This window comes from Podarcis bocagei (assembly GCF_964188305.1).
Source record: "Podarcis bocagei genome assembly, chromosome: 1".
Taxonomy (NCBI): Eukaryota; Metazoa; Chordata; class Lepidosauria; order Squamata; family Lacertidae; genus Podarcis; species Podarcis bocagei.
Window position 1 is genome coordinate 4,244,691 of NC_138125.1, and position 26,111 is coordinate 4,270,801.

General features: G+C 49.0%; 1 protein-coding gene across 6 annotated transcripts in view; it reads right to left on the reverse strand.

Moving 5' to 3' along the window:
• Nucleotides 1–1,476: 1,476 nt before the first annotated feature.
• The window catches only part of TRIM9 (tripartite motif containing 9), a 78,484-nt gene continuing 53,849 nt past the window's right edge, over nucleotides 1,477–26,111 (reverse strand). Inside the window, exons 6-13 of one of the 6 annotated variants that reach the window (XM_081191741.1) lie at nucleotides 25,846–25,991; nucleotides 22,760–22,898; nucleotides 18,976–19,164; nucleotides 14,364–14,399; nucleotides 12,872–12,895; nucleotides 11,082–11,385; nucleotides 8,725–8,887; nucleotides 1,477–6,147 (exon numbers count right to left, since the gene is read on the reverse strand). In XM_081191741.1, the coding sequence (XP_081047867.1) occupies nucleotides 6,085–6,147; nucleotides 8,725–8,887; nucleotides 11,082–11,385; nucleotides 12,872–12,895; nucleotides 14,364–14,399; nucleotides 18,976–19,164; nucleotides 22,760–22,898; nucleotides 25,846–25,991 (1,064 nt within the window). In that variant the 3' untranslated portion in view covers nucleotides 1,477–6,084. Of the gene's footprint in view, nucleotides 6,148–8,724; nucleotides 8,888–11,081; nucleotides 11,386–12,871; nucleotides 12,896–14,363; nucleotides 14,400–18,975; nucleotides 19,165–22,759; nucleotides 22,899–25,845; nucleotides 26,004–26,111 lie in introns of all 6 variants that reach the window. The other 5 variants (XM_081191740.1, XM_081191742.1, XM_081191743.1 and 2 more) reach the window with 5 other exon arrangements.

Consider the following 26,111-nt stretch of genomic DNA (forward strand, 5'->3'; position numbering starts at 1 on the left):
ATACATGTCATCATTACTAAAGGCCGAGTTGCAGGGGCCAATGAAAGAGCTGGCAGCCCTATAATTGCATCAGGATGTGGTCTGAGATGTGGAAGGCCAAGATGTCAAGAAGGGGGCAACAGACAGACCTCCTGCGCTTTTAATAGCTGCCATGAAACGTACATGTGCTACAATTCCCTCTTCTACACAACTGTTAAAAGTTCAAGAGAGAGCCAGTGTGGTGTAGTGGTTAAGAGCGGTAGTCTTGTAATCTGGGGAACCGGGTTTGCGTCTCCGCTCCTCCACCTGCAGCTGCTGGGTGACCTTGGGCCAGTCACACTTCTCTGAAGTCTCTCAGCCTCACTCACCTCACAGAGAGTTTGTTGTGGGGGGAGGAAGGGAAAGGAGATTGTGAGCCGCTTTGAGACTCCTGAAGGGGAGTGAAAGTTGGGATATCAAATCCAAACTCTTCTTCTTCTTCTTCTTCTTCTTCTTCTTCTTCTTCTTCTTCTTCTTCTTCTTCTTCTTCAAGAGGCCTTTGTCCTCTCTGGCATCTGGCCAATGTAACCCATGTTATTATCCTTGTTATGATTTAAGAGCAGGAGAACACATTGCAAAACCAATAGAGAGACGGACTATCAGCTGATACTCTGCAGCAACAACAAAAATTATTCTTGTTGCTATTTATTAATTGTGATGGCCTGGGATTCGGACTCGGAGGCTGAACCTGAGGGATCCCAGCCTGCACAGCATTCCCCACCTCCAGAACCAGCTGAGCTGGGGCTGGGGCTTGAGCCTGAAGGGACCTCACCTGTGCTGGGTCCTCAGGTGCAGGCACCACCTGGGTCTGCTCTGGCTCCTGAGGTGATGGAGGACCCATTGCCTGCAGGTGCTCCACTCTCAGTCCTGTCAGGGGAAGCTGAGGTTGCCTCTGGGTCCAGTAACCCTCCAGCCTCTCCTGAGCTGCAGAGACTCAGGGCAGAGAGACGGAGGGAACTAAGTTCCTGCAGGAGGAGTGCTCACCTCCAGGCCAGGAGAGGCGAGTCACCAGAGGATCGGGGCCGCCCTATGCCTCGGGACAGATAAAAGCCGGCCAGCCCCAGTCCCGAGTTGCAGGAGCAACAATGTTGGTTGCTAGTTCTTGCCTGAACCCTGTCCTGCTTTCCTGCCTGAGCTCCTGATCCGCCCTGACTCCCTGCTTGCAAGCCTGTTCCTGACTTCACCCAACTCCATGCCCTGCACCCAGCTTCAGCTACTACAGACTACCTCCACGTTGCACCTTTGACCATGGACCGGACTTGGACCTCGCCTCTTGGGTAACCCACGGGACCAGCACATTAATTTATTTTTATTATCGGGCGGATGTTGTATTGTAGACACTCCTGAGCTTTGGGTTGTATTTCAGTAGGTGTTCTCTTACACTCCCTCCCCCCGACTTCCTCTTCCAGATCCAGGCACCCCCCCCCCAAAAAAAGAAACAGTCAGAAACACTGGCAATTCTCTGACTAAAATCTTTTATTAGAACAACACACAGGACCCCTTTTGGGCCTGGGAGGGCAGCTGTCTGCAGCTAAGGATTGCAATAAGTTGCCAACGACATGTTACGAAGTCACTAGGAATCTATTCTAAGCATCAGGAACATCATCAAGAAGCAAGATCGATGCTGATGGGAAAACATGGCCGCAGGTGGCCCAGCCACCCAAGCCCTGGAGGAGATCGGTGTCACCCTGAAACATGTCTCCTCTGCAGCCGAGAAAAACGAAGAGCGTGACTGCGAGGTTAGCACCCACTCAATAAATTATGTTTAACGTAATGCTGGTACAACATCACCATAACAGAGAAAAATCAGTTCTAAGGGGAAGGAAATCCTAGAAGGGAACAATTTCTTATTTACAGACATCTCCTTTGTTGTTTTGCTTTGGGTTTTGTTTTGTTTTTTGCTGTTAACATTTATTACATTGGATTGTTTTCTCCCCACCATTCCTGATTTATCTCCACTCCTGGTTAAATGAATCAAAGCAGATAATTAAATAACTTACGATGAGAAACAATGGTAGAAGAAAGAAAACAATATCTCAACCCTCCGCAGACAACTATCTCTAGAGAGCGCCACCAATCTGAAAGCAAAAGGAAAGGTCAGACCAGCATGCTACAGAGAGAATATTATGGCACCAACCACATGGGATGGACTTGAGGCATTATGGGGTATGTACATGACATTCGGCAAATTTAGCAGCCAGTCCCAAGATGGGAACAGATTCCGATGGAACGGTTTGTTAAGGTTTTCTAAAGTTGCCTCCTCCAAAATGGAATGTGGATGGTTGGTATGACCACAGATATTAGCATCCCTATCATTTATGGCCCCCTGCCCACTTCCCTGGAGACTCCAAATGCCACAAAACTGCCAGTGCTGTCCCTCTCTGTTCTGAATTGAAGGATTGGGCTTCCACAAAATCCAGGGTTGAACCATTGAAATACAAGGGCTTCTTCTGGTGTTGGAACAACATCTCTGATGCTCTGGAGCTGTCCCAGGTCCTGACTTGCCACCTGCTGACAGCTACCAGCTTCCTACCAACCTCCTGACCACATTGCCTGCTCTGGGGCATAATCCAGACTAGTTTCCTTATAAGGCATTGCTCAGCAAATGCTCAGCAAATCCTTCTGCCCCTGGTGTAAACCGATACATGGAAATGCATGCAAATATGCAACTGCCGAGGCCTTATCTGTGCTCGCATTTTTCTGGGTCACACGCACTGCGCCCATCTCAAATTGCAGCTAGAGGCAGCTGCTAGGTGGGTCTTTCGGGAGCAGAGGTGGCTGAGTATTTCATTGCAACGTGGTTCCTTCCAGTTCGGCAGAAACGTAATGACAGCCTGGGTTGACACTGCGACACAGTTAATCAGACAATGCAAAGAGCAGATAATAATATCATGGTGATACAGAAGAAGTGCATTTGGGTGGGTGGGGGTAATGCTGGCTGGCCTGGTTTCAAACCAGGAAGGTGGCAACCATGAGAGGTAGCCATGGCAATGAGAATATTTAATTTCCTGAGATTGTGAAAGGAAGGTATTCCTGCTCTCTTCTTTCTTCCCCTCTCCATGTCTGTCGTTGACCACATAGGAATGCTAGATCTGCCTCGTAGTTGTTGTTTTTTTTTAAGGCAAAGTCATCACTGTAGCTAATTTTGAAATGCTGCTATGGAAAATTATGTCCTGACACACACGTGGACATGAGGCGAGATGGATGCTATGTACCGGGATGTAGTCAGAGGAAACGGAAACATGCCGCGTCAAGCTTGTTTGCAGAATCAAAAAGGACCCCGCAAGCAGCCCCCCCCACCGAGCAAAAAAGCAGCTGCCCATTTAGAGCGGGCTATCCAAAATTGACAGCTCCGTGTTGACATGGTCAGGGAATCTCACATTGTTAATATAGCCTCAGACTAGCCAAAGAGCTGGTTTTATCAGTTACCTACGTGGTATGGAAGCCACCCATAGGTGCTTGCCTCTGATATCTGTAGGAAGCAATCAGTAAGTCCAAGACTACAAAGCCCAGCATCAAGCACAAGGCAAGAGGGGTGCTATTCAAGGGAGGTCCAGCGGCAGATACCTGCCTCTGCCATGTTTCAGACCATGCATGAGTTTATTCTTAATTAAAAGCTGCACCTCTGGACTCCCAATGGTCTGCACACTGATATGCAATCCTGTTTGCTTGCTCAAAAGGAAGCCATGCAAGTCCCACTGTGCTCAACAGGATATACTTCAAGTTAAGTGCGTTTAGGACTGCAGACTTGTCCCCGAGCAACCCTGTGCATGCTTACTCAGAAGGAAATTGCATTAAGGTGTGTTTACCCCCATGCTAGCATGCACGGGGTTGCGGCCACAGTGACTGATGTCACAAACAATTAAATGGGCCTGCACACCAGGTCAGGATGTCAAAGGCACAAGCTTCTTTGCCTTGGAAATATAGCGAGAAAGAGGAAGGAAGATGGCCGTTTGACAGGTGCTGATAATGTGGCATTATTACGGCATGAAAATGAAACACAACGAATTGGCTGGTTTACAAGGGAAACTTGAATATATCTAAGAGCCAGCCTTTGAGCCTTGCTGTGAATATGGATCTCTCCCAGTCTGAAATCTCTCCCCCCAACATGACCAGTCTGAAGTCACAGCTCTGCAAACTGACTTAGCACACAAAACAATCATGTAAGAAGCCGTTTCCAGTCAAAGCTGCAATAATCACCCCAGCGTGAAGGATGTCCCACAGGGCCGGCCCTAACATCAGGCGGCTGCCTCAGGCGGCAAATATTGAAGGGCGTCAAGCGGCGGGAGCTCTGTGTATGTGCGTGTTATGCAACCTGTCCTGCGCCCTTGGGGTTCAGTGGAGGATGTTGAAACAAGATTCAACGGTCTGTTGAGGTTTTGTACTTTGAATAGGACTGGGAGGATGCGACCTCTCACATTTTGCTTCAGTCCGAAACAGCCAGAGGATATCAGGATAGCAAAGGCCGATGTAAACAAATGAGAAACAGAAATGCATTATGGGAGCTGCCGTCTCTAGTGTGCAAAGGGCCCTTGTTGCACACTAGAACAAATTGTGGGTGCCTGCTTCTACTTCAGGCATTCAGAGACAGATTGGTGACCCCCCCCTCCGTTTACAGAGGTACAGGACAAATGTCTGGATAAACAGCCAATTAACTTGAGCCAGAAGATTGTCACGTTCTGCTAAATACAACCATCCATCCCAATCAGAAAAGAAATGGGATACTGGATATATTTGCTGAATGCTGGCAGGGGGGCATTTCTGGGTGGCATTTTGGGGGGAGCATTCAGAAATCGGAATGTTGGCATTTGAGTTTTGAAACTCACTGAAAATGGAAATGTTCTGCTCCTACAAAGTGATAATTTACTCAGAACTCAAATACGAAGTTCTGCCAATAGAATTCCAAAATTGAAAATGGTGCTAATTTCATATGCAGATTGAAGCATTGAGGAATCCTGCGTAGAGTGATCTAAATCACACATCTCACCCTCACAGGGCTGTTAGACCTGTATCTGAGCTGCGCCACTTCAGATGTGGGTACTGGGAGCAGCTCCCATCACATCTGGGCTGGAGAACCAGGCCTCAGTTGCTACGCCCCAAAGGATGCCCTGCTAAAATACCATCCTTCATAACCAACATTATTATTTTCCAGTGTTGATTTCTTTATACCAGTGTTCTGTGCTTTGTGGTGAACCGCCTTGCGCATCCTCTGGATCAAAAAAAGGGGTGCCTGATTTTGAAAAACGAAAAGCTAAACACTGTAATTGGGGGGGGGGGAATCATGTGACCTTTTCCCAGCACCTCTCTGCTTTGACTGGGAAAAAATTAAGATAAATCCCATCTCCCAGGGCTTGATTCATCACCCTGCATGGCTTTTGTATGTCAATTAAGTGGTGATCCCAAGCTGATGTCTATGAGAAGGTATTATTCCGCAAGAAAGGCCACGAGGACAGAGGAGGCAAAAGTCGACTGGACTCTCTGCAAACCCTTCAAGGACCAGCCAATTCTTGCCCGCCCAGGGGCTTGGGGTGGGGGGTCTGCCTGATGTTATATGCACAACTCTCCATCCATAGCAAGTGAAGCTCAGTTTTCCTTCTGGCTGGAGAATCCGCAAGTTGGTTCAGCCGCCGCGCCCTCGGGAATCTGATCCACATTTAGGGGAAAGGGGAAATCGCAAACTGAAAGAATAACTGAACCCAAAAGCTGATTCGAGAGAGTCGCATCTCAGGCTCTCTCTGGAAACGCTGTCGTCAGCCGAAAGAGCAAAATTAGCAAAGCAAACACACTCGTGCACACACACACAGAGAGAGCGTACAGGTGGGGCTGGAAAGGCGGAGAGGGGTGGCCCTGGCGGGTGCCCAAAGTCTGCTTGGTCCTTTCTCTTCTCTAGATTCCACCCCACTTTTTGTCTGTTGGTTTGTTTAAAAAATTTGGTTTCTGCTGGCCTGGAGTTACCAGACGACCAGATATTCTCCTCCTTTCTCCCATGAGGTCAATTCCTGAAGAAAACGAACGCAGGTCTCTCGGTATGTCCTGAGAAAAAGCCGCCGGGCGCCCCCTGGCTCCTTACTGCATGGAGCCTCGTGCGTTGTAGAAGTCCGGGACTGGGAGACCGGTGTGCAGCGTCACCTGCAAGCAAAGAGAACTTGGTACAAATACCCTCCAACATTTATCCAATGAAAATACAGTGGAGCCTCGGGTTGCGGATGTAATCCGTGACGGAGGCACGGCCGCAACCCGCAGTGTTCGTAACCTGCAGTGCTGCGTCTGCGCACGTGCGCGACACGATTTGGCGTTTCTGCACATATGCGAAGTGCGATTTAGTGCTTCTGCACATGTGCAAGCGGCAAAACCCGGAAGCAACCCTTTCTGGTACTTCCGGGTTTCCCGCGGTCCGCAACCTGAAAACGCGTAACTCGAAGCGTCTGTAACCCAAGGTACCACTGTAGGAACATCTCATTCCACAATGATAACTTTACTATTCATACCCCACACATCTGACTGGGTTGCCCAGTCACTCTGGGCAGCTTCCAACATATATAAAAACACAATGAAACATTAAACATTTTTAAAAAAACCCTTTCCTATACAGGATTGCCTTCAGACAGCTTGGGGGTTGGATAACTCCATACTCTCCAATGGAAATAGGGACATTCCAGGATCAAATCAGAAACCAGGATGGCGTCTCTAAATCAGGGACTTCCCTGGAAAATAGGGACACTTGGAGGTTCTGGGTACAGGGTACAACAAGAGGTGGCAGGACCGGCCCTATGATGCAGCAAAGTGAGGCAGCAGCCTCAGGCGGCAGATGCTGAATTGTGGGGATTGTGAGTGCTATGTTGGCATTCTATAATAATAATAATAATAATAATAATAATAATAATAATAATAATAATAATAATAATAATAATAATAATATCTTTATTGTCATTGCCCCCTCTCGGGGACAACGAAATTACTTGGCTGCTCCATCCACCCAGGTAGGGCACTCCACACAAAATCAAATCAACTATAAAAACACTAATTAAAACAATACAGTATAAAACAGCAAGGAAGATTAGATGACTTTCAAAGTCCAGGCTTCCCATTCAGGGCCGAGATCGCTCTGGGGAAGAAGCTGTTCATTCTGCATTCAGCTGCAGTGGAAGAGACTTCCCTTTCCCAGTACAGTGGTGCCTCGCAAGACGAAAAGAATCCGTTCTGTGATTCTCTTCGTCTAGCGGTTTTTTCGTCTTGCGAAGCAAGCCCATTGACGGATTAGCGGATTAGCGCTATTAGCGCTATTAGCGGCTTTTAGCGGCTTTTAGCGGCTTTTAGCGGCTTATCTGCTGATCGGATCAGCTGATAAGCGGCTTAGCAGCTTAGAAAAAGGGGGGAGGGGAAAAACCCCCGCAGGAACTCGCAAGACATTGTCGTCTTGCGAAGCAAGCCCATAGGAAATTCGTTTTGCGAAGCACCTCCAAAACGGAAAACCCTTTCGTCTAGCGAGTTTTCCGTCTTGCGAGGCATTCGTCTTGCGGGGCACCACTGTATTGGAGTAAGATTCAACCACCAGTCCAGTGGGCTTCTGCCTGTGCCTTGGGGAAGGGCACCATCTTGTCCCTTGCCTCAGGCAGCAAAATGTCTTGAGCAGGCCCTGAGGAGTGGGGGTGGCATTTTTAATCCCATCACAGCTGGCAGGATTTGATCTTCCCATGCTCACAGAACCATCTCTCTCTGTGTATATGTGTGTGTGTGATGGCATGGGACTCGGGCTTGGACTCGGAAGCAGAGGAGTCTCAGTCCGCACCGGATCCTTTGCCACAGGCATCATCTGAACCAAGTCTGGGGCCTGATCCTGAAGAGGCCCAGTGTTTTAAATTTTTTGTTAGCCCCCCTGAGCCCAGTTTTTTAACCGGGAAGGGTGGGGTATAAATAAAAATTTAATTTATTATTATTATTATTATTATTATTATTATTATTATTATTCCCAGGAAGTCACTAGGACTTGAGGGGCAATTATGGCAGGACCATGACTGTATATTTACACATTAAATGAATCCCCTGCTGTCTTTACACCATAGGCATCAACTCCTAGGGGCCCAGCTCTTTGGGCCCTCCCAATAATTTTTTTTGGGGGGCTGCCCTTCCCAATGATCAGGGGGTAGAAGAGGCCAAATGCCAATTGATGCCTTTGCTTTAGTCATTGTTGTGCATATTCCCTAATTCCACACAAGAGCAGACAACGAGGGCTTGGGCAGAACACTACTCACCCCCACTGCCCCGTCCCACTGCCATGTTTATGAGTAACAAAATTGGAGTGTTTGGGCAGTTCAGAACAGGACATTTTTTTGGGGGGGGGCGGCTGTTTGAACCTGCCACCTGCTGCCCAGCCCACCCCCTGCCCAGAATGCCCTGCTTGAGGGCACTAGCTTTGAGTACCAAACTGATTCTGAATATTTAACCCAGCAACCTGAGAATCACAGCTTGCTTGCTTTTCGTCAAAGCGAGTTTCTAGTCCTTGGCGTTCCTCCGCCTGTTTTGGACGGCAACTCCCGTCATCACCAGCCAACGCAACTCTGGGTTTCCCGTTCTGATTCCTGTTCTTCCCACTCTCTGCCCTGCCCCTCTCCAGCAACTGATGGGAGCGCTTCATCCCGAGATCCAAGAAGCCTCTATGTCTCTCCTCCCAGAGGCCCGCCCGGACTCCTTCCCATTCCTCCTTACTTGCACATTTCTGTTCAGACTGACAGCAGGGAAGAAGACACCTTCCAGGTTCTCAAAGGCCACTGGCCCCTGCTGGTCCTCATTGATGGAGAAGGTCAAGGTCCTCCTGGTTAGGTCAAGCAAGATCCCGACCGTAGCCCCTTTGGTGATGCCCCCTTCAGTCCTGCCGAGAAAGAAAGCACTCCTCGTTAGCTCAGGGGGGTGGGCTAGATGACATTTTGGTTTTTTTTATAAATATTTATTGGATTTTCACAAATTATAAAAACACACACAATACACAATACAAACATACACACACAAAAACAAACATGTATAATTTTGAATCCTTTTTTTCTTAAAACTTACTTCACCGACTTCCCCATACCTCCCCTTTCTGCATTCCAATTCCCAAATTTATTTCAGCAAATCCTCCCCCTTAATTTTGTCTAATTTTTCCCTTATTCTTTTCTTTTACTTAATCTTTTACAGCTGTAATCCCCTTTTTTTCTAAAACCTCAACATTTTAGCACTCATTAATTTTACAATATTTCTTAAGGTAAATTTTAAATTTCTTCCAATCTTCTTCCGCCGTCTCTTTCCTCTGGTCTCGGATTCTGCCAGTCATTTCAGCCAGTCCCATGTAGTCGATCACCTTCATCTGCCATTCTTCCAGAGTGGGTAGATCTTGTGTCTTCCAATACTTTGCGATGAGTATTCTTGCTGCTATTGTAGCATACATGAAAAATGTTCTGTCTTTCTTTGGCACCAATTGGCCGACAATGCCCAAGAGAAAGGCCTCTGGTTTCTTAGGGAAAGTACATTTAAGTACCTTTTTCATTTCATTATATATCATTTCCCAGAAGGCCTTAATCTTCGGGCACATCCACCAAAGGTGAAAAAAAGTACCTTCAGTTTCTTTACATTTCCAACACTTATTATCAGGCAAATGGTAGATTTTTGCAAGCTTGACTGGGGTCATGTACCGGGCTAGATGACATTTGGGGTCCCTTCCAAGCGTACAAGTCTATGGTTAACCTCTCTCTCTGTTTAGGGGTACAGTGGTACCTCTGGTTGCAAACGGAATCCATTCTGGAGGCCCGTTCGCAACATGAGCAGAACGCAACCTGCGTCTGCGCATGCGCAGGTCGCGATTCACTGCTTCTGCGCATGTGCGTGACGTCATTTTTGAGCCTCTGCGCATGCGCGAGCGGCGAAACCCGGAAGTAATCCTTTCTGGTACTTCCGGGTCGCCGCGGGACGCAACCTGAAAAGACATAACGGGAACCGAACGTAACAAGAGATATGACTGTACTCTCATTTTCACTCGATAAAATCACCAGTTTATAGTTCATATCGGGAAAAATAAATACAGTAAATGGACAAAAGTACAAAGATTCACAAAATGTTTAGGGGTATGCGTACACCTGTGTCGCCCCAGAAAAAAACACTCTGTGTGTGTGTGTGTGTGTGTGTGTGTGTGTGTGTGGTGTGTGTGTGTATGTGTGTAAATTTTTAATTAAATTTTCTGTTTTACCATTTAAAATACCCATTTTACATCCTTAAGCTATCAGTGACTTCCCTTCTTCTCTTTCCACAGTTTATTTTACAGATCATAAATCCCTGCACATTTTACAAAAGGCATACCATTCAATATTCCATTATTGCATCCATCAAAACTTGTTTGCACTGCTGAATTTATCGTAATGCTGCCAGCGTTTTCAGCTGTACACAATTATTTCCCATATACAGTGGTACCTTGATTTAAGAACCGTCTGGTTTAAGAACGATTCAGTTTAAAAACTCTGCAGAACCGGAAACAGTGTCTTGGTTTGAGAACTTTACCTTGGTTTAAGAACGGAAGCAGAATGGTGGAAGGGCACTGGTGGCGGCAGGCCTCATTAGGGAAAACACACCTTGGTTTAAGAACAGTTTCGGTTTAAGAACGGACTTCCGGAACGGATTAAGTTTGTAAACCAAGGTACCACTGTATTCAATAAACATCTCCCAATCTTCTTTAAACATATGTTCTTCTTGTTCTCTTATTCTATATGTTAAGTCTGTGAGTTGTGCATATTCTGTCAACTTAAGTTGCCATTCTCGTTTAATTGGGACCTTGCTCGTTTTCCATTTTGGGGCTAACAAAACACGGGCTGCAGCAGTAACATACATAAATAACCTTTTTTGACACCTGGGGATTTCAGTCTGAATTATCCCCAACAGGAAGGACTTATCGTAACCCTCTTCTAAAACTATCCAAGTTGGTGGCCATCACACTACGTCTTGTGGCAGAGAGTTCCATAGTCTAACTGCGTGCTTCCAACGTTCAGAGGATGGGGGGAAGAGACAGAGGGAACCAGAGATGCTCTGGGGCCACGTACCTGTTGGTGTGTGAATTGTTATGCATGAACCAGCTCCGGTTGTTGTCCACGTACATGGCCCAGGCCTTGTCATCTTTCCCCAGCATGACGTCCTTGAGAACATCCATGCGGGCCACACCAAAGGCTGGGTCCGGGTGGTTGTCGTAGCGGTCGATGGACAGCTCCCAGTAGTGGAGCCCCTTGGAGAAGCCCGTTTTGCCCAACACCACCCGGTCGTCGTAGCTGTTGCAGGTGACGGTCAGGTTGTCGTTAGAGAAGATGACGTCCGAGTGGGCCGTATTTGGGTCAAACGAAAACCAGGCCACTGCAATGGACACAAGGGAAGAGAAGTTACCTGTGTGAATGGGATGGCTGGGGGGGCACAAAATGCATTCCATGCAGGCATGCAGGAGGAAGAGAGTTGCAGGTTGCTCAAAGGCCACGATTCCACATGCTTTCTGGGACAGAGCCGGCCTAAGGCATTTTGCCGCCTGAAGCAGGGGGCAAGAAGTTGCCACCACCCAGTCCCATTCCACATACAAAAGCTCTGCAGACCATTGCATCTTATTTCAGCATCCTCCACTGCACCCCGAGGGCTCTCTCTGTTAGTTTCTGTTTGCCACTGTGCAGCTGCTTAGAGTCACAAGACTCTGTTTACATTCCAGAGACATTTCGGGCTGTTGGAAGTCTCACGGGAGATGAATGTGATGTTACTGGTTTCCTGTTCCTTTGTTTGTTTCAGTTGCTCTCTGCCTCTCACAGAGAGAGGATGTGGTTTTCTGTCTGCATAGTAAGAAATAAAGCATAGCGATGTAGCCATAAATCTCATCACTTCTGCATGCCGTTTTGATTCTCTGCATAATGGGGAATGTGCCTGGAGCCTTATCAAAGGCTCAGGTCGTTAATCACGTCGGAGGCGATTCCGGAGGAGCTCGGCCGATCGCAGGTTCCGACACTCTCCACTCAATGCTCATCAGTATTTGCCACCCAAGCCACTTGCCTTACTCTGCCTCATGGTAGGGCCAGCCCTGTTCTGGGGACAAATCCAAAGGGATTTGAATCCCTCCCTATGTAAGTTATGCAAGCTGTGTATAGTAACTCCCCACAGCAGGTAGGGAGATAAATGGTTTAGTTTTTGTTGGAAGGTGACTTGCAGCAGAATGGAAACGATGTTGCGTACGACAAATAGAGGCAAGAACAGAAAATGGGTGGAGCGTGGGCTCATGGGGAAGAGCCAGGGGCTGACACCCTCCCCTGCACCTGCCGCCTGAAGGCCAGTGTCTCACTCTGTCTAATGTCAGGGCTGCCCTGGGCCTGCAGACTTGGCTCCCTGATTGCCCTTGCCTTTGCCTGCTTGCTTTGTTTAGGCTTTTCACTGCAATTGCACATTGTCCGAATGCAGAGGACAGGAGAGGATGCCATTGGGTTGCTGAGTTTTGCTGCACCAACTGGGAACCCGCAGAGCTTTGGGGTAGCAATCTGGGCAGGTGCCAGTGGCGTAGCGTGGGGGTGCAGGGGGGGCCGGCCGCACTGGGCGCAACATCTGGGGGTTAGGGTTAGGGGGCGCAAATCCACGGGTTAGGGGGCGCAAATTACTTGCCTTGCCCCGGGTGCTGACAACCCACACTACGCCACTGGCAGGTGCCAACTGCATGGGTTGGACTTGGTTACCGGAATTCCTACGGGCAAGACGTCGCCTTGAGGACAACACACGTGCCGCAAAGTTTTCAAAACACACTCACAAACACACACAAACAGTTGCAGCCAGTCGGTAGGTTCCATTTGCCCCATGCATCCAAACGGGCTCCTACCTGCTACCAGTTTTTTAATATCAACTGTTGTCGTTCCGAGCGAAAGGCATGGAGGGGAACAAATGAGAAGCGGCGTCGGCATTGACAGGGGACAAAAGCGCCAACCGCAAGCTTCATTGTAGCTTGGTCTCCTGGCTGCATACTTTAGTTTGCCCCTCCCGGCCAAAGCTGGCACATCAACTTGGCATTAGCAGAAACCTCGCACAGTTATACATAACGTGTCCCGGAGACCACACAGCTTTTGCAGACAGGGAAGGGCTCAAGGAAAGGCTACCAAATTCTGCAAGAGGCTGCTTTCCTTTAGCTCCTCTTGCCTTCCCACAACTTGGCTAAGAAACCAAGTAGAATCCCTCACCCAATTAAAGAAAAACCAGGTCTAAATTTCACTCCTTCAAAGGGTTGACTCCAAGCTAGGTTTATTGGACTGCTTCCATAGTGCCATAACTCGATCCATCCCTTATGAGTTTCAGAGGCTCCGATGGACACCTTGAGCCAGGTGTGCTGTGATGAGGAGTGAGTTCGCTCAGACCAGGGAGATCTGGGTTCAAATCTCTGCTTAACTATGCTGTGTCCAGGCAGGGGGCAGACTGGGCCAGTCACTAGCTCTAAGCCAGCCTTCCTCCAAAGGCGCCCCCTAGAGGCATTATAGCAGGCTCTGCGAATTCATTTACTGTATTTTTCGCTCCATAGGACACACTTTTTCCCTCTTAAAAACTAAGGGGGAAAAGTCTGTGCAGCCTATGGAGCGAATGCAGGGGGGAGGCAGGCAGGTAAAGCCCCCAAGAGCCGCACACAAGCTTCCTGCGGCTCTTGCGGGCTTTTCCCCAGGAGGGAGAAGGGACTGACGCGGCCAGTCAGTCCCTCCTGCCTCCTCGTAGAAAAGCCCGCAGGAGCCGCACGCTCCTTAAAGGGTGCATGGCTCCTGTGGGCTTTTGCGGGAGGTGGGGGAATTGCCATAGCCGCACGTAGCCTCTCCAGCTGGGAGAGGCTGCGCAAGGCTAAAGAAGCCAAGGCAGCGAGTGTGATCCATCCCACTCACTGCCTTGGCTTCCTCTTTAGCCTTGCACAGCCTCTTCAGCCGGGGAATCCCTATGCCTGTCTTGGCCTCTTTGCTCTTTGGGGCTGGGGGGGGGATAGTATTTTTTTTCTTGATTTCCCCCTCTAAAAACTAGGTGTGTCTTGTGGTCCTGTGCGTCCTATAGAGCGAAAAATACGGTATATTATTATGAGTTGGTGGCTTTGCCCTCTAGCTAAAAACAGCTGTTTCTCATTTCAGCATCGCTTCCTGGGCTGCCTCCCCTCTTCCCCCACCCCTCAAAGGTGTTACAAACAAGGTAAGGGGGGACAGACTGGACCAAACATAGTGTTAGTTTAAACATCGGGTGTATAGCTGGGGGTCTCTCCTTGTCACGTACAAATGGGGGGAGTCGAGGGTTAAAAACAAGTGACCGAAACAAATGCCACCGAAATGTGGAAGGAAGTATATACTTGCCCAATTGGGAGAAAGGTCCTGACTGAGCCTCAAAACCTATAAAGAGATACACTGCATTTCATACGTCGACACGGAAAAAGGGCAACCGGACTCGGGCGGCAGGAGCCACGCAGCTGGGGAACTAGCGGGCAGCAGCCGCCGGAACGGACTTGCCAGATTCACTTGCAAAGCGAGAGGCCCACCATCAGAACCAGAGACATGTGCATTTCATGGAGTTTCCCCAACCTGCGTCTCTCCAGGCCAATTGGACTCCCAATTCCCATCAGCCCCGATCATCCTGGCAGGGGCTGATGGGAGTTGGAGTCAAAGCTCCCAGAGATGCCCATTCTAGAACCCAGACCTGGCACCCCTGAAGTGGGTTGACAGCAGCGGATTCAAGGCAAACAACAACTGGCACTTCGGCCATGCACAGCACATAGCCAGTGGAACTCCCTGCCACTGGCTTTTAGACAACCCAGTGGAGAGGTCTATCCATCAGGCAAGGCCTCTTTCCCCCTGCCTTGCTCCACCCTTTAGTTTCTGCTTCTCAGTTTGTATTGTATTATTTTATGTACTGTGGCTTGCCGTTGTCTTACTGATTATAGTTTAGAAATTATTTATTGTAACTGTTGAGTGGATTTCTGTTTAACTTTTATATGTTGATATTATTATTTTGTACTGTTCTAATAATTGTTGAATGTTACTTTTTGATGTAGGTTGCTTATTTTAAAGTTTTGTTTTATTATCACATTTTTTTATTGCATCGGATTGTTATAAGGTGTACATTTTTTCTTTCTTCAGCTTGTAAACCGCCTTGAGTATTGTAAGATAGAAAGACGATATACAAATAATAATAATAATAATAATAATAATAATAATAATAATAATATCATCAACCATTAGCTATGCAACTAGAGCAGGCTTCCTCAACCTCAGCCCTCCAGATGTTTTTGGCCTACAACTCCCATGATCCCTAGCTAGCAGGACCAGTGGTCAGGGATCATGGGAATTGTAGTCTCAAAACATTAAATACAATATTAAATACAATTTGATATATTGAGCATTCTAGTTTCAATGTCCGCCCCCCCTTCCTTCCTATCTGTCCTACTTTTTCTTCCTATCCTATCTGGGTGGCCACTTGCCAGGAATTCTTTTAGCTGTGATTCCTGCATTGGAGGGGTTGGACTAGATGACCCTTGGGGTCCCCTCAAACTCTACAGTTCTATGATGGTGATGATAAAAATAATAAATTACCTATATTCTGCCTTTCCTCCCGAAGGAGGAGGTCAGGGCAGCAAACAAGTCAATAGCGGAAGTCAATCAAAACTTCTAAAAACAGTTTAAAAACAACCTTGCAAAAACAGTAAAAGAAACACCCTCATTTCTGCTTTTCCATCACTGTTCTTTTTCGTGTGTGTGTGTTGGCAAAGACTAGAAAATCACAGGGCCAGTATTAATGCATGAAAAAATAAAAATAAAAATAAGGAGGTCTAATTGAGCTTGCATAAATCGGAGAATGAATTGGTGGGGGTGGAATTTGAGCATCAGCGGAAGAAATGCACATAACCCTGATCATGTGGACTTTAGCAAAAGCCTTTTAAATGAATCTGGACTCATACCAACTTAGGGGATTGTGACCTTCACATTTTTTTGGCAATTTCCCATTGTGCAATGTCTCCTAAGAAAAGCAAAAGGTGTCCGTTTTAGGGAAGAGCTCCACCAACCATCTAAGGATAGGTGAGTCTGTGAATTTCACACACTGAGCGAATTTCTGTGAATTTCCTCTTTTCCCACTCTTAAGTTCTCCACATTTCCACACCAGTTCGTGAATTTTTAAAAAAGACGTTCTCACGAAAATTCGCCAGCATATCACACACTTGTTTTGTACGCAACGTTGTTTGACGTGTGCATTTTTGCAAAGCAATTCCTCCCGACAGAATGTGTTTTTATCTGTTATCTCCACAAATATATCAATTTCCCCTGAAGAGATTCGTTTTCGTACAAACTACTTGGCCGGGGAACTGCGCTGCAAAGTTCAGAGGACGGAGAATCTCAAACGATGGCAACGTTTCGGTTTGCTTATTGTTTCCGAAAGCAGAAATTATGCAGGTTTGCTTTTTGAAAGCGAACCAAATCCAGTTTATCCCCCCCCCCACATCCCTACCTCCACCCCACAAATCTGCCCCCCACCCAGCTTGAGACCAATTCACTCCAAAGATACAGACTCCAAGAACGTACAAGGAAGCAGGCAGAACCACCAACTCTTCGTACACAGGACACAAGATCACAAGATCAGAAACGTTCGGGGATGGATTATGTCGAAAGCCAGTCGCACAGAAGCAGTGGGATGGGGTAACCCATAAAAGGACGATGGGGAAAATATAATAAAACCGGGGTTGTGCGTCCAGCCCCTCGGTGTAGCCCAGCAACTAAAAGACTGTGCCATTCCTCATTCCAAATTATGGGGTGGACGGAAAGAAAGAAATCTATGTCAGGGCTATTCTCCTTTCGCTTACGCCGGTGTCAGGCAGGTGCCAATGGAGGTTACATCAGCGTAAGCTTGTAGCAACGGGAGAATCCTTAAAAAAAATAATGCAACCCAAACGGAAAAGGTTGGTTCTTGCAAAGGTGGGAGGGGAAGGGTGGGCTGTGGAGAGAGGGGGCACCTGGGGCCTTGGCGCCGGAATTCCAGAATATCCCGCAGGAAAATGCATGTGAAGAGCTGCCATTACACCCCAAGGCTCAGGACAGCTTTCTAGAACCTTCCTTCTCCTTGGCTGCTCTCTTGCTGAAGGCATCACAGTGGAAATCAGCTTGCCCCTTACTTGGCTGCTTCGATCTGCAGAAACTGGCACTGCTGCAGATGCCATGTAAGACCCGTTCTGCGCTTGCAAGAACTTGATCTTTTCCTGTGGCCTACACTTCGGAACTCCCTGCCTATTGACATCAGGCACCTCCGCTGTACTCTTTCTGGGGCTTGCTGAAAGCGTTTCTGTTCAGACAAGCCTGCCCAGATGTTTAGATAGCTGGTGCAAGCCTTAAGCTGCTTTTAGCTTATCGTTATTTTAAACCTTTCGAATGTCTTAAATCATTTTTCTTTGTGTTATGTACTGAGTCGAATAGGATCCAGAATGCAGCAGTCTGATTGGTCCACAGGAGCCACCCAATCCAGCTCCAGGTGGAAGTAAATCTGCGACCTGATTGGCCTACAGGAGAATCCCGGAATTAGCCAATCACGTGGGGCCCATTATGTAAATAATGTATATAAAGCAGACATTCTGGGGGAACTTCCATTCCTTGCTACTATGAGCTGAATAAAGAGCATGAAATCCACTCTCGACTCTGAGTATATTTCACTTTGTGACCATCTTAATGTTTGTTTTCTTTTTTGTAAACCACTTTAAAGTGTGTATGTGTGTGTGTGTGTATTGTCTTTTTACAATCCAGCGGTGTATACATTTTAGGAAATAAATAACAAATGAATGTGTGGGGTGTGGCCACAGATTCAATGTTATAGACAGTGGGCACCCATCTCCCACCCAGGAATTATACGCCTTCAGGAACCCCAACGCAGCTTGGATGTTTTCCTATGTGGCGGCAGCCAACATTTTGCCTTCCAGATGTTGTTGGACAACAGCTCCTCTGGCCACTGGCCAAGCCGGCTGGAGGAGATGGGCGCAGCCCAACATCTGGAGAAACCACATTGGCTGTCCTGTCCTGCACCAAAACCTCTGCACTGGGGGAAATTTAGCCTGTTAGGGAGACGTTTCCTAGCCCAGTCTTCTTGCTGACATGCTCTGCCACAGTTAGTCGGTGTGGTGTGTATTCCAGATATTGATAGACTACAATTCCCATCATCCCTGATCATTGGCACATCTGTGATCTAGCCTGCTTCTTCTGTTACAGCACCAATCGGGTGCTCAACAGTCTTGTTGGACTACAACTCCCATCAGCCTGCGGCAGCATGGCCATATGCTCCTGAGGGTGCTGGCTGGGTGTTCATGGGAGTTGTAGTCCAAAATATTTGCAGAGCACCTGGTTGGCAAAGGTTGTGTTATACCCTCAAGTTGCATTTTAAAAATCCCCAATCTGGTGGTGAAATCCAGTAATTGCTGCCTGCCCTGGGCTCCTTTGGGAGGAACAGCAGGATAGAAATTTAATCAATAGAATACTGTAAGTAAATAGTGTTTTTTAAAAAAATCCTTCTAAATGCTATTTGAACTTTGCACATTTGTGACTTTCCCCCCTTCTCAAAGACAATGCTGTTGACTGCAAGTCCACTTAAAGGAGACAGGATGTCAGCAACGATATCCTTGCTTGCTGGTGCTGTTCAAACAAAGTCTACAAACTTGTAACACAGAAACAAACATGTCACACATCATGTCTACATCCTCAGAGTTTCCTGCACAGTGGAACACGGGCCACTGACAACATAGAACAGCAAGTCCCGTCTCACACGGATGCCATGGGCGGGGGAAGAAGGGGAGGAGGGGCCCCCCAAAAAAATTAAAAAGAAAAGCAAAAAAAAAAAGCAAACAGCAACAAAACAAGAGCCGAACCCCCAAAACAAAAACGGGGGGACGTCCAGAAGCACAGCGCAAGAGGCAACGCCAGGCACGCTCGGCTCACCCACCGGCCGAATTCAGAGATTGTAAAGAAGAGTGCAAGCTCATTTGGTGGGACGAGGATCTGAGCTCAAAGTAGGATCTCCCCGGAAAGCTGTTTTGCAGGTTAAGGGTGGAAGAGAAGGGGCTGGATCTACGCAGCTGCAGCCTTTCCAAAGGCACTGGGAAAGTCAGGGCCTGCTCCTCCGGTTCGGAGTCTAGATGCAAGATCAAGGCAAACTCAAGGTCAGAGGTCCCCAAAGAGGCGATTCGAACATGGCACCCAAGCCCTTCCTTACCTGTGCAACGGCAAAGAGGGGGGAGTCTCCCAAGGGGAGCGTGGCCCCTGGGGCAGAACGTCAGCTCCCAGCAGCGGAGGAGCATATGCCCACACTACCCAGGGCAGGCGCGTCCACCGAGGGGGGTGGGATGTGCTCCCGAGGGGGGGGGCAGGGCACGGAGGGTGCCCTCCCAGGCGCGGGATAGCCGCTCGGGTGCATGGTGCACTCAACATTCGGTGTGCCGCCCACCGACAACTCCTAAGCCTCCTCCTGCTGCCCCTTTTCACCGACGGCTCGGGGTAGGCTTGGGAGTCGCGGGCAGGTGGTGCGCCAAATGCCGCCCCCCCTCAGCGAAGACACCCAGGGTGGACTGTCCCCACCGCACACTCCTCCCTCCGCCACTGGCTCCCAGTTATGGCTTTACCAAATTGGGGGGGGGGCTCACGGGGAGAGGAGAGGAATGGGAAGCCCCACCCCACCAACGGCATTCTGCTAGTTCATCATCATCATCATAATTTTTATTTATACCCCGCCCTCCCCAGCCAAGGCCGGGCTCAGGGCGGCTAACAAGCAATCATAAAAACAAGTTGAATGAATACAACTTAAAAAACAAGATTAAAATACAACAAATATTGAAACATTAAAATATTAAAATGCAGCCTCATCACAGGAGGAAAAGGAAAAAGAAAGAGGGGGAGGGAATCAAACTGGCTCCAAGCCAAAGGCCAGGCGGAACAACTCTGTCTTACAGGCCCTGCGGAAAGAAATCAGATCCTGCAGGGCCCTGGTCTCATGAGGCAGAGCGTTCCACCAGGCCGGAGCCAGTGTGGAAAAGGCCCTGCCTCTGGTTGAGGCTAAGCTGACTTCCTTAGGGCGCGGGACCACCAGGGTGTTGCTATTTATGGACCTTGAGGCTCTCTGTGGGGCATACCGGGAGAGGTGGTCCCGTAGGTACGAGGGTCCTAGGCCGCGAAGGGCTTCAAAGGTCAAAAGCAGCACCTTAAACCTGACCCTGTACTCCACCGGGAGCCAGCGCAGCTGGAAAAGCACTGGGTGAATATGCTCCCATGGCAGAGACCCCGTGAGGAGCCTCGCTGCAGCATTCTGCACCCGCTGGAGTTTCTGGGACAGCTTCAAGGGCAGCCCCGTATAGAGCAAATTACAGTAGTCAAGCCTGGAGGTGACTGTCTCATGGATCACTGTGGCCAGGTCAGAGCGGGAAAGGTAAGGGACCAACAGCGTCGGATGCAACCCTATGTACAAAACTCTGCATACAGATCTACAAAGCTGGGTGCAAATCTATAGATATACACGTGTGTGTGCATGCATGCGTGTGTGCACACACACACTCCTCAGCCGAAATCCTTGAGCAAGCAAACCTTATCTTTTGGCAAGTAAGAGCCATGGAACAGTAAGAAGAGACAGTGGCTCTGGGCTCTCGTTCCCTGGTGGTTTTTAAGCAGAGGTTGGGTGGCTTCAGGATGCTTCAGGTGAGATTCCTGCCTTGCAAGGGATTGGACTAGGGATGTAGGGTTGGGAGGTGGGAGGGCATTCCCAAGGCAATTGCTTCGGGCACATTTTTGGGGGGAGAGCGCTGCTCATACCACCTTCCTTGAGCCGACCCTTTGCAAGGCTGGAATATGATCAGATCCCAGCCTCGCAAAGCGGCTCAGGGAGGGTGCCTTGAGAAATAATAATAATATTTTTTTATTTATACCCCACCCTTCCCAGTTCAGAAAACCGGGCTCAGGGCGGCTAACAACAAATTTAAAACACTTAATTGATGTAACAAAAACCAGCATAAAATACAGTATAAAAAGTGAATAACAATAAATTCAGAATTCGAAAATCAATTTAGGGGGGAAATTCATCCAATAAACATTAGATGATCACCAGGGCTAGCTGGCTAAATTAGTCCTATTTGGGCCAGCGAGGAGACCAGGGGAGAATTAGCTGTGGGGTTCCAGAGCGGGTAATCTTCATAAAAAGGGGAGAGGGAGGGAAGGAAGGGGAATAAAAGATCAGGCTAAGTTCAAATTGAAAGCCAGGCGGAATACCTCTGTCTTACAGGCCTGGCAGAAGGAAGTTAAATCCTGCAGGGCCCTGGTCTCATGGGACAGAGCATTCCACCAGGTCGGAGCCATCACTGAGAAGGCCCTGGCCCTGGCGAAGGATAATCTGACTTCCTTACTTCCCGAGACCTCTGAATTATGATTATTCATAAACCTTAAGGTCCTCTGCGAGCAGACCAGGAGAGGCAGTCCCGTAGATGCAAGGAAGATGCCACGCACCATCCGATCTCAGCCTCAGCCTTGAAACCCTTTGCCCATTGCAAGGCCCTGTGCTGCTTTCGGAGGCTGGAGTCATTCCAGTGGCTGTGGTGGCTGGTGCTGGGCTAGTGCACAGCAGGCTATGTTTGCCCTCCAGACCCCCAGTGCGTGCCCCCCCAGCGCTATGGATACATGCTCCACTGCTGGATTGGACTAGGGGTCCTTTCCAACTCCACCGTTCTATGATTCCATCTTGCCGAAGCCTCACAAGAGCTCACGGAGAGCAGGAGATCTTGTGAGATTTTGGCATGATCTTCTGTCGGAAGATGGCACTGCTGCCAGTGCTTTGTGGGCTCTGGCACGCAATGCAGGAAGAGAGGCACAGCGCCAGTGGCGAGGCGAACAGCGCAGGGAGGGGGTGGCCCATGCCTGTTCCGTCTCAAGTGGCAAAACGGGGTGCGCCTACCCCACCCGGATTAGGGGCTGAAGGGAGAAGTAGGAAAACGGAGGCCAAGGGGGAGTTTGAAGGGGGGGTGTCAGAAGAGAGGGAGGCGGAGGAAAGCTTTACGGGAGCTGTTTCCCACTCGAGAGAGAGATAAAAGAAATAGACTCTGGGTTACAAGGAGTCGCCTCTGTGCTTCAACAAAACACCTGTAGGTGCACCTGCAGACTCATACAAGGTGAAAAAGAAGTCAGGATTAAAAAACTGTGAACGATCTCACTGCCTGGGAGTGGGCTGCCTAAGCCAAGAAGCAGCCCCTCCCCAGAGAGAGGATGTCATCCGCTCTAGGGCTGGTGCCCAGCAGCTCTTCCCCATCTTCTGACGTCACTGAATCACACTGACTGATGGATTTGTGGTTGCCCGTTTGCTTTATTCATACGCCACTGCGCTAGAGATATTACAGCGCTCGCTGCTGCGTTTGTTGCTTTTCAGCGCTGCTGTGATTGTCGCAAGCCTCTTTGAGCGCCACGTTCATTGTTGGAAAAGCAGGATGCAACTATTAAATAGAAAGCATGGCCAACTGCGCGACACGTTTTTGGAACGGAAGGGGCAGGGAGGACAGAAATTGCTTTTGACGCCTTTTTCCCAGGTGACATTTCTCTCCTTTTTTGAGGGAAGGGGGGGTCTCCAGTTTAGCAACCCAAACAAGGAAGGGCATCTCCTGCAAGAATTCCTAAGATGAGCCTAGGCAAGGAAGGACCCCCCTGGCCCTTCTTCAGTGGAAAATGCCTCACCCCTGATCCCGGCAGCCATGACTTACCCTCGGAGGTCTGCAGAACCAGCATCTTGCTGTAGGGGCTGACCCCGGTCTTGTTGAAGGCCTTGACCCGAGCACTGTAGGTGCTGTTAAAGTGGAGTCCATCCACAGTGCACATCGTCTCTTTCCCGACATACACCTCCTAAGGACACAAAGACACAAAGCTGATGTATGTGTGGGAATGTTCAGGGAGGCATATATTGTTTATTAATATCCTTTCTAACTCGTGCTAGCAAGTTCCTTTACTTAGCACAGTTTACATTCCCCTTCTCAAGCACAGCAGATAGCTGGTTGCAGGCTCGTGTGAGTCTCTCACTGTTATACAATTCAGTCTGTCTCAGAATGAATTGTATAGTTTCTGCTAAGTAAAGGGAAAGGGACCCCTGACCATTAGGTCCAGTCGTGACGGACTCTGGGGTTGTGGCGCTCATCTCGCTTTATTGGCCGAGGGAGCCGGCATACAGCTTCCGGGTCATGTGGCCAGCATGACTAAGCCGCTTCTGGCAAACCAGAGCAGCGCACGGAAACGCCGTTTACCTTCCCGCTGGAGCGGTACCTATTTATCTACTTGCACTTTGACGTGCTTTCGAACTGCTAGGTTGGCAGGAGCAGGGACTGAGCAACGGGAGCTCACCCCATCTCAGGGATTCGAACTGCCGACCTTCTGATCGGCAAGTCCTAGGCTCTGTGGTTTAACCCACAGCGCCACCCACGTCCCTGCTAGAGTTCCTGGTAAGTTCCCTTTAATCCCTCTTTAAAGAATAAAGAGACAACAATCTTATTTAAAGCCAATAAAAGAGGTTTACTCACATCAGTTCACAGTTGAATTCCTGAAGGCAGACTTAGTTACAAAATATGTACATGTGGATCTTCCCCATATGGGGGGATAATCCCAGTGCTTATGCTAGATGAGAAGCTATCATAGCATCCTAGCTAAAAAGCTGGTCAAACAAAGAAGGAAGTCAAAGAGAGAGAGAGTGCTGCGTGATTTGTGCTTTTTGTTACCTGGACAGGTAAGGTCACGCCCCCCTCTAGTCACATGCAAGGAAGGATGCTCCAGGCCAGGAGGAAACAGGAAGTTTCGACTGGCTGAGCAATATCCCCTTGCATGTCCACTCTAGGAAAACAAGGAATGTTGCATTTGACTGCTCCCACAGGGAACGGGCCCTTTCAGGGAAGCTTTGCAATGCAGCAGAGATCTTGTGTGCGCAGTGGGAGGCAAGATCATAGGCCAGCCTTCGCCAACCTGATGCCCTCTAGATGTTTCGTACCACTACTCCAAAAGTCCATGCTGGTTGGGGCTGGTCGGAATTGTAGTCCAAAATATTGATAGGTGTCAGGTTGGCAAAGGAAGACTCTGGCTCAAATCTCAGTTGAGTCAACGACAATCGCTGAATGTCCAAAAAATTAGGATTGCTGGAAGCTGCCTTGTGCTTATTGCTGTCTACACTGGCTGGCAGCAACTCTCCAGGGTTTCAGGAAGGGAGCCTTTCCCAGCCCAACTTGGAGATGCTGGGGACTGAAGCAGGGTGCTTCTGCATGCAGAGCAGGTGCTCTGCCACTGAGCAATGATCCTACCTTAAATATATAGGGTAAACAAGAAACTGCCTTATGCAGCCAGGCCACTGGACCATCTAGGCCAATATTGTCCACACTGACTGGCAGCATCTCTCCAGGGTTTCAGCCACGGGCATCTCAGGGGCATCAGAAATTGAACCTTGGACCTTCTACAAGCAAAGCAGGTGTCCGACCACACAGCTGAGGCTTCTCCCCAGCGAATATATTACATATATTTGTGTTTTTTTTTATTGCTGCTCCTAAGAAAAATTGCTTGTTGAGTAACTGTCCCTGAAACTCACAGCTCCCCAGAGAAACGAGGAGGCTGGGAAGCAACTGCCTTTTGTTTCCAAGATGTTGGAGGCAGCTATTTTAAGCCAGCCCCCCCCCCCCTCCAAAAGGCATCTGTACTGGCTTAGCTTTCCACCCACCCAAGTCTCAGATCACAAAATCTATTCTCGATTGCCTACGCACACAAAGAGTTCGTGGTTTCAACCCCTGTATTTCAGGGACTCGGACTAGACCCTTGGGGTCCCTTCCACCTCTACAGTTCTGTGATTCTAGGGTCCCAAAGCCACTTCCGCCCTTCCGAGGAGGTGGGGTTGTGGGCTTCACGGCCCCACCACATGCGTGCTGGGTGGAGGCCAGCCCCCGTGCAATTGGGGGGATTCCTGGCCGCGTCACCCCCTAGCCCAATTGGCCGGTTCAGGGGGCGTGGCCTGCCCTATAGAGGCAGGATGGGGCCAGGGATCTCCCTCTTTGCTGCTCCTCAGCTGTTCCGGTTTCCCCACCCTTCCACCCTATAAGGTTTCGTTCCTTGACCTTGCTATGGACCTCGGTTGGTCACCGTTGAGGGGCCTGGTAGGAATTTTCCCACTTGGCAAATTGGCACCTGCCACTTGGTTTTCGCCTACCTCATAGGAAATCGTCACAACTTTCTTGGTATTGGCGGTTAGGCATTGGTGTTGCTCTGTAGATGGAAGAGGGGAGGAAGTGCCATCACCTGCCCCACATATTGAAGGGTAGTCCGGTAAAGGATTCCGGGGGGCATGGCCCTGTCCAAAGCCTAGGGAGGTGAGGGCCTAAGGCACGTCCCCTAGCGGTGACCCCAGGGGAGTTCCTAGTTGATGTGCATCAGCAGGACTCCCCCTACTTGTGGTTAACCCTTCCCGGACTTCAAGCAGACGGGCTGAAGTCAGATATAGTCAGTTAGGATCAATGCCTAAGCCAATACCGCTCATCACCTGTAACCAATAAAGGTTGTGGCTTTATTTAGCCCATTAACCTTAATAATTGTGTCATGTGTCATTATTTCCACCGGGGGGGACGGGAACTCGCCACACAATTCTATTTGAGTTTAATGGTCGTTTAACGAGGTTGGGTGGCCACCTGTCAGTTGAGATCCCTGCATCACATGGGGTTGGACTACATGACCCCTGGAACTCCTTCCAACGCTAAAACCCGGAGCCAGCACTGTTCTCCCTCCCACCCACCCACCCCACAACGTAAAAGTGCCTCTCCATAAAACGTACCCTGAACTGACCACCGTTCCCATCATCCAATTCCAGGATGTATCCGTCCACTTGCACCGCGGAAAGTGGGGGCTGCTTCCACGACAAGGTGGCGCTGTTGTTCTGGGTGCAGCACTCTTCCAGCTGGAGGATTGGGGGGGCCGGCACTGGGGAGGAAGCTAAACAGAAATTAGTGTAACCCCGACTTCTACCGCCAGACAGGGTGGAAATCAGGGCCTCCGAGTTCTGCAAGAGTTTGTCGGCTTATTACCTATCCTTCACCCTAA